Source organism: Pipistrellus kuhlii, unplaced genomic scaffold (genome assembly GCF_014108245.1).
Source record: "Pipistrellus kuhlii isolate mPipKuh1 unplaced genomic scaffold, mPipKuh1.p scaffold_m20_p_3, whole genome shotgun sequence".
NCBI classification, from domain to species: Eukaryota; Metazoa; Chordata; class Mammalia; order Chiroptera; family Vespertilionidae; genus Pipistrellus; species Pipistrellus kuhlii.
The window spans coordinates 101,572,416-101,588,599 of record NW_023425529.1 but is presented as its reverse complement, the minus strand read 5'-3'; the positions used below and the strand labels follow the sequence as shown (position 1 = coordinate 101,588,599).

Here is a 16,184-nt window from a genome sequence, read left to right as displayed (position 1 = left end):
AAGGGGATGGCAATTATGGGTGATGAGGCCAGCAGGGGAGGGCAGTTTGGGGTGATCAGGCCAGCAGAGGATGGCAGTTAGGGACAATCAGGCAGGCAGACAGGTGAGCAGTTAAGAGCCAGTGGTCCTGGATTATGAGAGGGATGTCCGATTGCCAGTTTAGGCCAAATCTAAACTGGCAGTTGGACATCCCCTGAGTGGTCCCAGATTGGACAGAGTGCAGGCCAGGCTAAGGGACACACCCCTCCATGCAAAAATTTCATGCACTGGGCCTCTAGTTACTATATAATTGAATATGTAACCTTTATATTATTAAGAATTTTATTCTGATTATTAAAATAATGGTGGTCATTTAACTTATTTGTCATTTTTCATATTATTTGTAATATCATCCTATATAATAAAAGTCTAATATGCTAAGTGTCTGGCCATCTGGTGATTGGTCGACTGCTCAACCAATCAAAGTGTAATATGCTAATGATATGCTAAGACCACTCAACCACTCGCTATGATATACACTGATCATCAGGGGCAGACAGTCATCTGGTCAACCAGTCACTATGACATGCACTGACCACTGTGGGGTAAACACTCCATCTGGTAGGTTAGCTTGCTGCTAGTGTCTGGCCCATCGGGACTGAGTGAGATGGGCTGGACATGCCCAGGAACCCTCCCATGGTCCCTCCATGGCCCGATTGTGCACCAGTGGGGTCCCTCTGCCTGGCCTGTGCCTTCTCATAATCCAAGACCCCATGATGGATGTCAGAGAGCCGGTTTCAGCCCAATCCTGGGGAGGGCACCAGACACAGGGGTCCTGGCTGATGAGCACTGCTGCAATAGCAAGAGTCTCTCCTGATCAGGACTGATTGGGTGCAAGCCCGTGGCAGGAGCAGGGGGGCTGGGATGAGTGGGAGTAGCAGGTAGGAGTTGCAGGTAGTGTTGGATTGCGGGTTTTGGCCCGATCCCCACAGGCTACCCAGAGGGACCCAACCCAAGCACGAATTTGTGCACCAGGCCTCTAATGTCAAATATCTTTGCTTAGGAAGGTCTGTCTACATATTTTTTAACCACTTCCTTAGGATAATTTCTTAGAGGGAAGTTACTCCATTAATGGATTCTGATAAATACTGCCAAATTTCTCTTCAAAAAGATGGTTAGATTTTCTTTTTAAAACACATCTAGCCACAGTCATATCAAGACTATCTTCAAATAGAGACAGTTGATTGATAGTTTTAATTTTTAGTTACCTAGGTATAATTAGTGGAACTCTGATAAGACTAATCAGTTAACTATTTATCTACTGGTGATTACATATAAGGTTTGCCCAGCCTAACATGGTCTATATGTTATTATGTGATAATGGTCGAATTTTTCCACACACAGAAATGGGTAGCCAGATTCTGTCCCCACAAGTGTGTGATCATAAACAAGATAACATTTCCAGCAAAATATAGAAGGGTTGACTCGATCATCCATTCAACAAACATTACTTGAACACCAACCAGTTATGAGAAACTATGGTAGGCATCAGGGAATCAAAGAAACATGGCATCTTCCCTATTTTTCTGGAGCCTATGAAGGGAGAAAAATATGTAAATAAAGAACAAATTAGAACAAGAACTTTAATAGAAGTTTATAGGAGGCAACCATGAATGAAGAAGCTCCTGACTTTATATAGAAAGAGTCAGGGGAAGGCTTCAAAGTCTGTAATGTGTAAGGTAGCTTTGGAGAATAAAAAGAATGATAAAAAGTAGCAGAGGCAGAGAAGCATCGAACAGACTGTCAGATGACAGCAGGAAGGCTAGGGAGGGTTGTGGGGGGTAAGAAAGAGATCAATCAAAGGACTTGTATGCATGCATATAAGCATAACCATGGACGCAAGACACTGGGAGAGGGGTGCGGGCATGTGCTGGGGGATAGTGGAGGCAGGGGGAAGGTCAATTGGGGGGGAAAAAAGAAACATATGTACTATTATTTGTAATACTTTAAACAATAAAAGAAAATAGCAGAGAGAGTATTTAGAAGAACACATGGGATGAAAGGAATAGAGCATTAAGGTGTGAAAGCACATGGAGAATTAGGGTCAAATTGGCAGGGAGGAGAGGAAAAATGTAAATGACAAACTGGTTAGTTCTTTCCATGAAAGGCTCTAGGAGTTCAAAGGAAAAAGAAAACATAGATTTGAGATCAGGAAAGGGATAAGACACCTTGGAATGCTGGGCAGGATTTGTTAAGAAAGGGAAGAGCTCAGACTAGTGTGGCTCAGTTGGTTGGGGCGCTGTCCTGTATATTGAAAGGTTGCAGTTTCAATCCCCAGTCAGGGCACAAATGGAAGGCAACCAATTGATGTTCTCTCCCACATCGATATTTCTCTCTTTCTCTTCCCATCTCTCTAAAATCAGTAAGCATGTCCTTGCCTGAGGACCAAATAAATAAATAAATAAATAAATAAATAAGGAAGAGAGGTATATTCTAGGAAGCAGTTAGTGATTTAAAGTTTTCAAAGCATTTTAACATAAATTATTATGTCACTTGAGCTCCACAATGACCTTATGTGTTAAAGTATATATTCTCATTCCTATTTTGCAACACAGGAACTACAAGTCAGTGCGGTTAAGTGACTTGCCCTGGGCGACATGGTTGAGTGAGGTGGCTCAAAGGGCTGCCATGCTTCACAATTCAGTGCGTGGTGAGCACTAGGATAGTTTTGTTTGGCAGATGTTGGTGCTGGCAGCTTAGATTGGCAGGTCTGATTTCTGATTTCTGGTGTCTCTTGCACTATACTTAAAATGAAATGGTTTAAAATGAAAACACACTAACAGGCCTTATCTTTTACTTTTAATAGTTTATATACTGTTGCTGTTACTAGAATATTTTGTAAAGATATGCATATAGCTTATATGAACATAAGCATATATAAGCATATTTTTATTTAAATTTGGTATGTATAAAGTATTCGAAATTAGGTACATTAATATGCACTATTATCCATTTTCCTTATATTAGAAATGTTTAAAATTAAATATGTTTAACTATACTAAATCAAGGCAGTTTTGTACCAATTTTAATTTCTAAAATTTCAACCTGTTTATGAAAATGCCTAGAACGGTGATGAGAAAAATTAAAGGATAATTTCACATAGAAAAAAACTATTGGTGCAAGTACTTTCAAGAGTAGGCTACTGCCAACAACAATAAAATAAAATAAAATAAAATGAAATGAAATGAAATGAAATGAAATGAAATGAAATGAAATGAAATAAAATAAGTAGAGTGGTCATTAATAGCACCTACTTAAAAAAAAAAGTACTATGATATAAGATTGTAGAATTCCTCATTTGTGACAAAGAGTTTTTTTGTTTTCTTTTTGGCTTTTTTAGTGTAGTATAGTTCTGTCCAAAGAAATGGGGGCAACTTCATAAATAACATATATAATAAGAGGTAACAGCACAAGACATCTTATAAATACCTCACTGATATTTGAAATGTCCCTGCAAACAGAGAGATGGCTAGAATTGTTCACTATATTTTTAAGAAGTGAAACATATTCATTAAAAGGTCAGTTATTTTTCTCAGGGTCATATGTTAGGCAGCATTAGAGTAGGGGCTGAAATCCAAGGTTTCTGTTATCTGGGTTCTTATAATAAATTCAACATAACTTCATGAGGTCTGATGTGGTTGCTCTCAGAAATTGGCAAATATTCTTTCACACATTAGAAAGACAGTTTTGGAGGCTATCCTGTTCCATGTCAGCATATGTCAAGCACATGTGATTTTAGCCCATGCAGAATATACTGGCTGGCATATCTGATACCTTAACATACAGATACTAGTCTATACATCAAGAAGAGCATGTTCTAGAATTTCACAAAGCATATCCCATGCACATCCCTAAATGACTGCATAAGTTGCACAAAGCCCATGGAGAACTCTTTCTATTGCTATTTTCTCCTTCTCTTTCTTCACATCTAGACTATAGGAAACAGGGGAAGCTTCTGAAATGACAGTAATATAAAACATACAACTTTCGGTTTCTGATTCCCCCAAAGGAAAATACACAATGTGGCATTCGTTATGAAACATGTGGAAAGGGCCTTGCAAATACCATATGGTTGTCAGTAGCAGCACAATATCATTCAAGGGTGCCAAGAACAGTATGAGACCAGATTGTCAGGAAAAGCAAAATTTGATCAATATTTCTCTCCCACTTGCAGTTGTCCCCACCATCAGTCACGGTGCTCGCTCTATGTATATTAAATCAATCAGCAAGGAGTTCTGTAAAATGCATGAAACCAGTTGTCCTCTAGACTTTAACAGAAGATAAATGAATCCAGACCTTGGACCATGGCCATTTTCCCACACATACTACAAAGTCCCGATATCCATATTGGGCCACAACACTGAGAGCTTTCTGCTTTGGGGAATTTACAGCCATCACTTCCGCTTCTGGTTTGGATACAGTTTGCTCAGGCCAATGCAAAGTAAGTCCCCTTTTGCCTGTGTAAACTGTAAGAGCATTGCCTTCTCATAATGAAAGGCTCCTTGTTATTGGTCACATAAGCTTAGCTTCCCAAATCACTGCTTTAGATCGCCAAGGAATTAGACAAGTCCCCGCCTAATAAACACACAACATATGACATCAAATGCAAACCAATTAGATATAATATATAACAAACAGCACAAGTCCAACTTTGTTTTAAAACCAGTATGCTTGAAAATGCATTAAACATAAATAACAGGATCATTTTACATGGTAACTAATGTTCTGAAAAAGGATAAACAGCTTTTTGAGAAAGATGAACTAAAAAAAAAAAAAAAAAAATCCAGAAGTAGCTTTCTTTAAAAACTATGTCAACCCAATAACTTTATTTGGAGGTATGTAGAAGTCTAGGTATATTCATAGCAATTTACCTAACTGATCCCATGGAATAAACATCCAGTGGGCAGCATTTACTGCCAGTCTCTTAAATCTGAGAGATGGGCACCTTTTACTAAATAGCCTTTGAGGAAAGATACACATTTTGCTAATAGTTAAAAAAAAAGAAGAAAAAAAAAAGAAAGTCCTATCCCAATATCTATGTATTTAGAGTTTAACTGAAATGAAAAACAATTCTCAAGTTAAATAAAAGCAAAGTAAATCTCACTGTATCTGCCAAATGTTTTTAAAGTGAATAGTCAAAATGAGAGGCAGAGCTTTAAATTTTGAATTCAGTTCTTGTTAAAAGAATGTCCTTGTAAATAACAAATATACCACAAAGAAACTTTATATATCAATAACAAAACTCACACTGCAAATAGAAAGTAACTGCTGCCTTACCCACCACCAGGACCTATTTTCTATGGAATATAACTTACTTTGTTTAAAAAAATGTTCTTAGGTTGTGCTGTACCTTTGAACAAAAACATCCTCTTCTTCATTTCATTTTCTGCTTTCTTGAAAATTGCTCCTCCGAAAATGATAGATGCAGGATCTATCACTGAGTGCTTCCTCTTCGTTATCTTTGCCAGCTACCATTTCCTCTGTGCTCAGCTGTTGTCTGTGGGACTGTTCCACTCATCCTAGCCTGATCATTAGTGTGCCTGGTTTGAGGTTGGTTTTGGCCCCACCTCCAGGCCTAAGAGAGAAAATGAAAACTCACAGCAGGCTTTGCTATAAATCCTCTATTTCAAGTCTGGCTCTGCAGCTATGGTACATATTAGAAGCAAAAGCTGCCAGTCTGTCACAAACCAGGAGGGACGATCCTTTCCTAGGCTTCTCATACCAGTGCTATGCATGTATGTTATATACCAAATCCCATTTTAAATTAGTCTGAAACTTCATAGAATAGGAGAAGGGATTGATATTAGGCTTGAGTTTTCTGTGCCTAACACGACTCTAAAGATGTCAATGACTGAAGCGCGCGCACACACACACACTCACACAACTGAATAGTTTTAACATGTTAAAATTGTGAAAACTGATTTCAAGGAGAAAATAGAAAGGTGTTCTAGTAATTTCCTATCCTAACACACAAGTCATTATTCATATTCAGATGGCATTGCACCTCCTAAATAATAGGATTTGCTTGTAGTTAAGCCATAATAAACTCGAATTGAGATGACACATAAATACATTTCAGATTGTAAGAGAGAACTTGCTCTACCATGCAGAGGCAAATGATAAATTTGTGGAACCACTCTTCTCTGTAAATCAGTGGGACAAAGGATGTAGTTTTGAACTTCCATATTCTGCATTCAACAGTAATCAAACCTTATCAGGTAGAAGGACTTCACATTTAGAGCAAATAGCTGATGTGAGTGTTATTAAAATAAGGCAAAAGGCTTGAAGACTGTACTAGAATCCAGAGCCAGAACATCTAAATTTAAATTTTGTTTCTTGAACAGTGGTTTTGAACCTGACGGGCACAGAATAAGCTCTGGAGACCTCAAAGGTGACTGTGAGTAATATTAGATTAAGATGATTAAGTACTATGTTGTTATTAGTCCATGTTTGTATTGCTCTTTTCAACAAGAAAGAGAATATCCTCCTATCTCATAAATAGGGAATATGCTAATTGACTTCCCACTTTAAAAAATGGTGGCATTCCCAGCCAATAAGGAGGGAAAATTCTAATTGAATGCCCCGCCCTCAAAGATGGTGGCACCCACAGCCAATAAGGAGAGAATATGCTAATTGATGCCATACCCTCAAAGATAGCAGCCCCCATAGCCACAAGATGGCGGTGCCCAGTACCCTCAGCCCCACAGGGGTGGCAGGCATGTGACAAGGCCAGGCACCACCAGGCAGGCCTGGCCACTCTGCACACCTGCATCTGGAGTCACCCAGTCCTCTCAGCCCCCCAGCCAACCAGGGCTGGCCCGAGGCACAGACAAGCCTCAGATAGCAGCTGCCCAAGACTCAGGTAACCAAGGCCGGCTAAGGCTTGTGCTGGCAGCAGTGGCAGCAGCCGAGGTGTGATGGGGCATTGCCTTCCCTTGATAACCGGCTTGCCTCCTGCCCCTGAGGGCTCCTGGACTGTGAGAGGGGGCAGTCCAGGTTGAGGGACCCCCCCACTCCAGTGCATGAATTTTCATGCACCAAGCCTCTAGTCTTATCTAATAAAAGAGTAATATGCAAATTGACCATACCTCTGCTACATCCACAAGCCATACCCACCAGCCAATCAGGAACAAGTATGCAAATTATCCCAACCAAGATGGCCGAAGCCATGGAGTGAGCAGGAGGCTTGGGTTTCCCCAGCAATGGAGAAAGCCAAGCTTTCTGCACACCCTGGCCAGCACAGGCTTCCTTCCACTCAAGGCTAAAAAGTTTCAATTATAGAAGATAAATAAATCACAACAAAAATTGTGGCAGCCACTGAGCTGGAGAAAGCAGGAGACTTGAGTTGCCCCCAGCAATGGAGGAAGCCAAGCTTCTGCAACCCTGGCCTGCCTTGGCCTCTACTCGAGGCTACAAAGTTTCAATTACAAAAGATAAATAAATTCCAACAAAAATGGTTGTGTCACAGAGCAAGCAGGAGGCTTGCTCCACTGAAGGATACAAAGTATCAATTATAGAAGATAAATAAATCCTAGATAACAGGGCCTCAGATTGGGTTGCTAGGGGACGTGGCCATCCTGCAAATCATCATAGACCCTTCACCCAGGCTGCCTCAAACCCCAAGGGAACCCCCACCCTGATTTAGGACACTCTTCAGGGCAAACCAACTGGCCCCCCATCTGGGCACCAGACCTCTATTCTATCTAATCCTATCTAATAAAAGAGTGATATGCAAATTGACTATCACTCCAACACACAAGATGGCTGCCACAAGATGGTCAGCAGGGGAGGGAAGTTGGGAGGAACCAGATCTGCAAGAGAGGGCAGTTGTGGGAGATCAGGCCAGCAAGGGAGAGCAGTTGGAAGAGACCAGGCCTGCAGGGGAGGGCAGTTAGGGGTGACCAGACCAGCAGAGGAGGGAAGGTGGGATCAACCGGACCTGCAGGGAAGGGCAGTTAGGGGAAAACAGGCTGGCAGGGGAGCAGTTGGGCATCAATCAGGCTGGCAAGGGAGTGGTTAGGGGGTGATCGGACTGGCAGGCAGAAGTGGTTAGGGGTAATCAGGAAGGCAGATAGGTGAGCAGTTGGGAGCCAGCAGCCCTGGCTTGTGAGAGGGATGTCCTACTTCCCGTTTGGGAATATGTAAGAATACGCTAATTGACATATGTGAGAGGGATGTCCTACTGCGATTGGGCCTAAACGGGAAGTAGGACATCCCTCGAGGGGTCCTAAATTGGAGAGGGTACAGGCTAGGCTGAGAAACACACACCCCCGTGCACAAATATCATGCACCGGGCCTCTAATATAATAATAAAAAGTTAATATGCTAATTAGCCCAGACAGCTGAATGACCTTCTGGATGACATTCCAGATGACCTTCCGGACGAAGCTGATGCTGAAAGGCCTGAGGTAAACTTCGTGCATCAGGTCTCTAGTATTAAATTAGTTAACTATTTAATCTGGCAAATGATGGCACTAAACTAAATGCCACAGGCTGTGAGGAGAATTAAAGGTGAAAGGATGCTGGAAATAATGTGCAAGATGTAAAGTGGGTGCTGAGAATAACAGTAACTAACATTTTGATTATGTGAACATTCAGTGAGGGAATATGCAGTAAACAAAGGTCAGAGAGGCTGGGAGAAGTTTGAAACTTCAGTTCATCTTCCACATTCTTGCAATGGAATCCTGAACTGTCATTGGCCATTAGTTGTGAGCCTAGTAAGGGCAGTGACACTGTGGGAAATTGTTGAGTGAGTGAATGAATGAGACATTGAACTAGGAGAGAATTATTCACTTTAAAGGAAGGAGTGTAAGATTATTGTGAGAAACCTGAGATTCAAATTGGAAAATCAGAGACAAGTTAGAGACTATCTCTGTGTTCTTCCTGGCTCCTCAAATGTGAGTTTGAGATTTTTAAGGAAAGATTTCTGGGTCACTGAAAAAAGGATATTTTGTTTAGGAACCCTGGTTTGATCCAGCCTCTACACTTACCCCCAACTTCTCCCCTTCCTCCTTTCTCTCCTGAGAATGTCATCCAGCTGACAATCAGTGTGAGTTAACTAACCAACAGGATGTTTGTAAAAACCCTTTAATGGAAGTACGTGGATTGTTAGATTCTTCCTAAATGGGAATGAAAGGTCTCACTTGCTGTGTCTGCCAAGAAGTAAGTTTTCCAGATCCAGTGGGACCTACTCCGTGAAGGCCGTGAGGAGGCAGCTGTGGGCCCGGGCTGAGGAAAGGTGAGTGACATGACTTCCTGCTCCCATCCCACATACAACCCCATGACTAATGCTCTTCTGTGTTCTTGACTAAATGCACTGGAAAGTTACCTACTTTTTACAATGGCTTCAGGTGTATGATCTCTTCCCTTTAACGTGAAGCAGTGTACCCAATTAGGGTAAGAGAATTTAGCAAGTGTGAAGATCTAACCTAAGAAATATGTTTTACTCCTATAACGTTCACGGCATCCTACTAGACACCTCGGAAGCTGCATGTGTCCCGTTCTCCAGCAGCCAGTTCACCATGGCACAGTGATTATAATCTAAAACACAAGATGTGACTAGCAGGGGATAGAAGAGTGCAGCGGGGACTTGAGGGAAAGATTACATCAAGATTGGGGAGTGAGAGTAGACAAGAAAACATGACTAGGGGCTAGCATTAAGTTAGGAAAGGATTTGCATAGGCAGGATGAGAAGGAGAGCACTCCAAAGAGGACATTACTAGAGTGAAGAATGAGGTTTGCTCTGGTCAGTGTTCATCAGCCTGTGAACCAAAGAGTCATGAGTTAGATTCCCAATCAAGGGCATGTAGCTGGGTTCCAGGTTTGATTCCAACCCTGGGTTAGGTACATGAGGAGGCAGCCAATCCATCTCTCTCTCTCTCTCTCTCTCTCTCTCTCTCTCTCTCTCTCTCTCTCTCCCTCTTTCTCCCCCCCCCCCAACTGTCTCTGTCCTTCCTTACTTTCCTCCCTCCCACTCTCTCACTAAAAATCAATGGAATTGAAAAAATATCCTTAGATGGGGATTAACAAAATATTTAAAAAAGAATGATCTCTATGACATAGGAGCAAGGCAGGCTTGGGAAATAGTAAACCATCTGGTTGTGCTAAAGTAGAGGGGACATGTGGGGACCACAGGGCATGAGACTCAAAAGACAGTGGTGGGGGAACCATACTGTGGTATGGCCTCGATGCTGGGAGGGGGTGTGGAAAGTTAACAGTAAGTTCAACCAGCACTCGCGAACCCTTGGGGCAGTTTGAGCACAGGCGTAACATAATCTGAGCAGTGAGATCTAGAAACCATGTTTAGGATTAATTATAAAGGATATGGTAGGCAGATTGATCCACTTAGAAGACTACTGCAATAATTTTAGCAAGAAGTTATGAAGGGTCAAACTTGGAGAAGAGAATTTTAAAAAGGAAGGGTGCTAGTGATGGGAGAAAAGAGACATTTTGGGGGGTTAGCAATCTGAATCTAGTCACTACCCCTTTAATTGTCTGGTCCTGCAAGACCTGTTTACTCCCAGTTTAGAGAGGCCACAAACCATCCCCAGATGAAGTTATCTGTGCTGGTGCCAGGCTAGACCTTTGGTTGAGGTCTCAAAGCCCCAGCACATGAGGCTCTTTAAGAACTTGCATAGAGGACTGGAAAACCCCATATTTGGAGACAAAGAACTAGAAAGATATAAAAAGGGACAGCTTCTTCCATGTTATTGCTCAGAATTTGAAATACTTTTTTTTTTCTCTGAGCCCGCTGGCATAATAATAAAGTGCCACTCAATTTCTCAAAGCTTTGTTTGGTTTTTCTCCAATCTTCTGTAACACTAGAGGCACCTATATGAGAGTCAAGGGAAATGAGCCAAAGAAAATCCCATCTTGTGGAATTTTCCTGGAGATATTTGTTGACAGATATACAAAAATATACATTTTCATTATAGCATTATTTGTAATAACAAAAGATCGATAACTATATAAAGGCCACAATAGGGAACCTATAAATAAATTATGGCATGGTCAAACAATACAGCACTAAGCAGCCATTTCCAATATCCATAAAGCTACAAGAAAGCTATTGTACAGTATTAGTGATAGACACCAGATTCTCAGTGATTAAGGACTACATATAGAAGACAAGTTGTAGGCAGGGTGTAAATTTATGACAGAAAAAGGAAAATACTGAGGAGTGGAAGGAGAACTTGGTAGGGACCTCAGGATTTGGAGTCTACTCTCAGATTGGCACTTATCTTCTTTGAACCAGGACATCCTACAGTTGCTCAGTGACCCACCCAAATGTATGTGATAGGTTTGCCCACTATCACCAACTTGAAGGTGCCAGAAACCTGCCTAACTCAGCCTGTACATTTTTTATGGTCAATAGCTCAACACTCATGTGCCTGGGCAAATCTGTGCTCAAAAAAACAAAAACAAAAAACAAACAAACAAACAAAAATACCACCCATGTTTGGGACAAAAATGCTTTCAAGGATTATACTAGATGGCAAAGCAAATGGCATGGCATCTGAAGCTTCCCATTTTTTTTTTTTTTTTTAAATCAAACTCTAGGCATTAAAAGTCAGTTAAGCATCACAAGCAACATCCATGCCCAGGCACATATGCAAAGCAAGTTCATAAACCAAGAGCAGCAATGATAATTAGGACTGCTCTGCTTTCCTCAGTATTATAATCCTTGAGCATTAGACTGATATTTCAATCCTCTGTCCCTTCCTTTTAAATTAAAGAACATCTTACCGAAACCGGTTTGGCTCAGTGGATAAAGCATCAGCCTGGTTGCGGGCACGTCCCCAGTAGGGGGTGTGCAAGAGCAGCTGATTGATGATTCTCTCTCATCGATGTTTTTAACTCTCTATCCCTCTCCCTTCCTCTCTGTAAAAAATCAATAAAATATATATTTTAAAAATTAAAGAACATCTCTCTAATGACCACATGCAAGTAGAGGCCAGCCTCACAGAATGGGTGTGAAACTTTAACAGCCAACCCTGGGAATCTGCAATAGCCACATGACCTTTGACAGAGTACCATAGGAAGGATCCTAGACACAATGAATATGGCTCCTTGGTCATTTTTTTTTTTTTATTGTTTTCAAAGAGCAAGGCCTGACTATTAACACTTTCTCATCAGCTCTGTAGAGTAAACATCGAGGAAACAGGGATTCCACAGAGGAACACTGCACATCAAGGAAAGAGCAATTCAAAGAACAACATGCAGATTATTTGATTCAACAGAATCTGTTGAAGAGCAAGTTAAGAGCAGTATTACATAGCTGATAAGGGCAGTATGGCTTCATGGATAAGAGTATGTTCTCTCTTTTCTGTAGTGAAAAAATTGTCCTTCACATTGATAAGTCTGGGTTCTAATCTTGACTCTGCTCATACAAGCTACATGAGCTTGGACAAGTTACTTGAGCTCCTTCTTGGGGTTATTTTGAAAATTAAATGGGTTAATATATATAAAATGCTGGGAACATTCAACACATTACTTTTTGTTCCATAGTTAGAGTTTTAAAATATCAGTGATTATGACTACACTTAAAACATTGACCTGATTAATCACAATTCAATTATCTGCATGAATACCTGTTTGCAGTACTCATTTGTAATTTAGTTTAAAACACTTCAACATACATGACATAATGTTATGTGTACATGGTACTTAGGTTAAGCTTTAACCCAGGTGCTGCTAGCATCTAATCAACCATTCATCGTCTGAGACAGTCTAGCTGGGATTCTAAAGCAGGAGCTGAGAGACCTGTCCCTCCTGTTCCCTCCAGTAGTTTTATATCCTGGGAAGTATGGTAGAATAGATGAACAAATTAATGACTATACAAACTCACAAATGAAAAAATTAGTTGGCATGAATGCAATTCATTTACTTGCTGTAGGTGACAGACTGTCACTCTAGCATGCACACAGGTATTTGGAGTATGCCTTTTTTTTCTATCCCATTTTAAGCAGAAAATAAATACCACCTCCTACCATTGAGTTACTCCTACTTAAGGCAATGAAAATGTCACATGTTCAGATTTGGGTCTTGAGTTGCTTATGTGCACATGCACCCAAAGCATAAGCAAGCAGAGACAGGTACTCATCTTCAGGGGCCCTGCAAACAGGTACAAGCAGGGAAGATGTGCACAATGAGGGCTCTGTGACTTCCCAGTCTCCAGTGTCATGGAACCGTTTTCAAGTTGCAACTAGTGGATACTATGTATGCGTCCAAAATAATTTCAGCAGCGACCCTTCCAGGTAATGTTGAAAACAAAACCAACCCACATTCTCATTTTGCTCTAAAAGCAAACTCTCCATAAGTTCCTTTTCTAGTATTTAACATATCTAAAGAGATATATCAATCTGTCATATAAATGCTACTGTATTTAGTACCCTTTCTTTTTCTGGGGAAAATATTACCTTTCAATATAAAATTATAAATTTTCACTTTGCTTTAGTGAGTGTTGTTTAAAATGGCAAGTTTGGTGAAGCCACTGTGTTTTTAGATAGAGGCAACCTATCCCCACCTCTGATATATTCATACTACGAAGCAAATCAAGGTAATTGGCTTGGCTACTTGGATTATTGACCCTGATTTTTTTTAACTTTCTTTAAAAGATTATATAAGAAAAGTCTGACACACATCTGCAGCATGAGGGCTCTGAAAATGAACCAGAAGATTAATGATAGCTTTTCATGGAATTCACCTGATAAGATCTGAATTCCACATCAGGTGCAGTTTGCAAATGTCAGCACAGCCTTATCTATGTGGATGTTCCTCTGTACATATAGAATTTCTATTTCAATATTTGCAAAATTCCAAAATTTGTTAACTTCTGGATTACACTGTCAAAAAAACAATAACAACAACAACAAAAAAACAACAACAACAGAAAAATTGAGAAAACAAAATCATGCGGTATAAGAATAACTGTGTTTACAACCTCTTTCTTACAAATCTGATGCTTTGGGGACTGGCTTATGGTTTCTGTCGCCAAGGAAAGGAACCTACTCTGGCTTTTGTAGTAGAGAAGGTATGTGAAGTCCTGGCACTCAGCAGCTACAGACCAGAAAAAGTCAACAGTGAGGCAGAAAGTATAAACTACCTGCTGATGTGATGCCAATCTCATGCATTGTGCTCACAACCATTCTACAAGAACGGATTTGCCTCTTGGAAACTGCCCTGACTATTCTTCAGGTTACCCATCCTAATTCTATGCATGCATTTTCCTTTTACCGCTACTGTCTACTAATCATTGACCTGAAAACATAAAATCTACATTAGAGTGTATTTTCAATGGTGTCATCTTTATTTCTGAGCAGGAAAACACTGCTTTAACTGTGATGCTAACGGCCATCAGCAATGAAGCTGCAGTTTGGAGGAAGCCCTCGTAACAGAAAAAACGTTACAAGGCAGCCAGGATGGTCACTTTCTAAAATTGATTTTTTCCACGGTTTTGAAGATTATGCCACCTACGATTGCCTAATTCGATTTCTTTTGTAGCCTACAGTTTTGACTTTTATTCAGGCTTACTATAAAACATTGGATTATGTAATAACATTTTAAAAATCTGGTATCTCCTCTAAGTTCACTTTAAAATTTCAGGGCAAGCCAGACTTATAGTAGATTTTAAAACTATAATGAAACCATCTACTTATAACCTCACACACCAAAAGTACATTCTTCATAACACGAGCCCTGCATGACTTGACTGAAACCAACTTTAAAACCAGACTTGGGGGCAGACTTACCTAAATTGTTCAGGAGTCAATCCTGGGCTCCTGGACTTGCTTCTCATTTTGTTATGAAACATGGGTGGCCATGAGATTTCTGGCACTGTAAGGCATTTGCTAATGTATCTGAGTTTTAAAATTGTTAATCATATTTAACACAAGCAAGCAGCAAAAGATTAGCTACTCTACTATAATGCTCCTAGTAATCCAAACACAGGACTGTCAACACAGAGTGATAACTGCCTTAGCCAGCTGCAGCCTTCAGAGACTTCAGAACATTTTACAAACCTTAGGCTTTTAGTAAATTCCAGATTTTCTTTACCATTATTTCCCTCCCCCGCCCCCCTCTCTCTCTTCTCCTGCTATAGCAGTTAAGACCAAACAACTCCCATGCTGTACATTGTATATATTTTTTAAACAAATAGGATAAGCTTTAAATCACCACATATATTTGAATTTCAAGAGGGCCTTTACTGTCAAGAGATTTGGGAACTACTGAACTCATACAAAAAATGTGCATAGCAATCAGGAAAGAGGCTAGTTCCGGGGAAACTAAACCTTGTTTAAATCCTTTGGAATCATTAGATTCTAACTGTAGTTTTTCCCCAAGACACACAATCCACTTCTCCCTAGGAAGAACATATTTAGAGAACTAGAAAATGCTTAACCCAGCTCAGAAGTGATGATTGCATTAGAGAATCCAGGAATAGAAAAAAAACAAAAAAAAAAACGGGGGGAGTGGGGGCACCTAGAGCTGAGCTTACTAGTCTTTAATGGAATCTTGCTATCACTTACAGGACTCTTCCTTAAAAAGACCATGTTCTTCCTCAGCACACAAATTTCTGCTTTCTTATAGTCATGCTTCATTCTTGAAGCATGGTCTTTGTTCTTCCTAGCCCACCTTAACCCCACAAAGGTTAACATTAATTGTATTTTTATAAAATCAAATAAAACCAATAAAGATTCATCTTCTGTTTCAACTCTCAGACAACTCTCCACACAATGTCCTCTAGGTAACCTCTAAGCCAGCGGTCGCCAACCTTTCGGACATCACGGACCACCATTCACTTAGTAAGATACCATGATTTTCCTTTATAACAAATCTGATGGCAGCCTGTTCTGTTGGCCATGGCATAGTCAGAGTATGGAGCCATGATGCTTGGAAATAATAATGCTCATCAGATTTAAAGTCAGTTTTACAACTTAGAGATGTGGATGCTTTCTAGGTGAGATATAATTGAAGAGCTAAGGGAATAGAAGACTATAAGAAATAGAGAAATCTCACTTTCTAGGTGTCTTCAAAGGAAGATAGAGTATTATTCCCCTAAAGTATTTGAATTTAAGGCATCTAAAAATCACAAATAGGCCATATAGTTTCTTGGGATGAAGAATATGGTTGGTAATATTTGACCA

At 40.3% G+C, this 16,184-nt stretch overlaps 1 protein-coding gene across 4 annotated transcripts in view; it reads right to left on the bottom strand.

The window, feature by feature from the left end:
- Positions 1-16,184, bottom strand: part of STARD13 (StAR related lipid transfer domain containing 13) — a 246,629-nt gene that overhangs the window by 115,065 nt on the left and 115,380 nt on the right. Inside the window, exon 1 of one of the 4 annotated variants that reach the window (XM_045588603.1) lies at positions 5,390-5,561. The exons of 2 other annotated variants lie outside the window; for them this stretch is intronic. In XM_045588603.1, coding sequence (XP_045444559.1) covers positions 5,390-5,417 — 28 coding nt within the window. In that variant the 5' untranslated portion in view covers positions 5,418-5,561. Of the gene's footprint in view, positions 1-5,354; positions 5,562-16,184 lie in introns of those variants that run through there. One more of the 4 variants, XM_045588604.1, reaches the window with a different exon arrangement.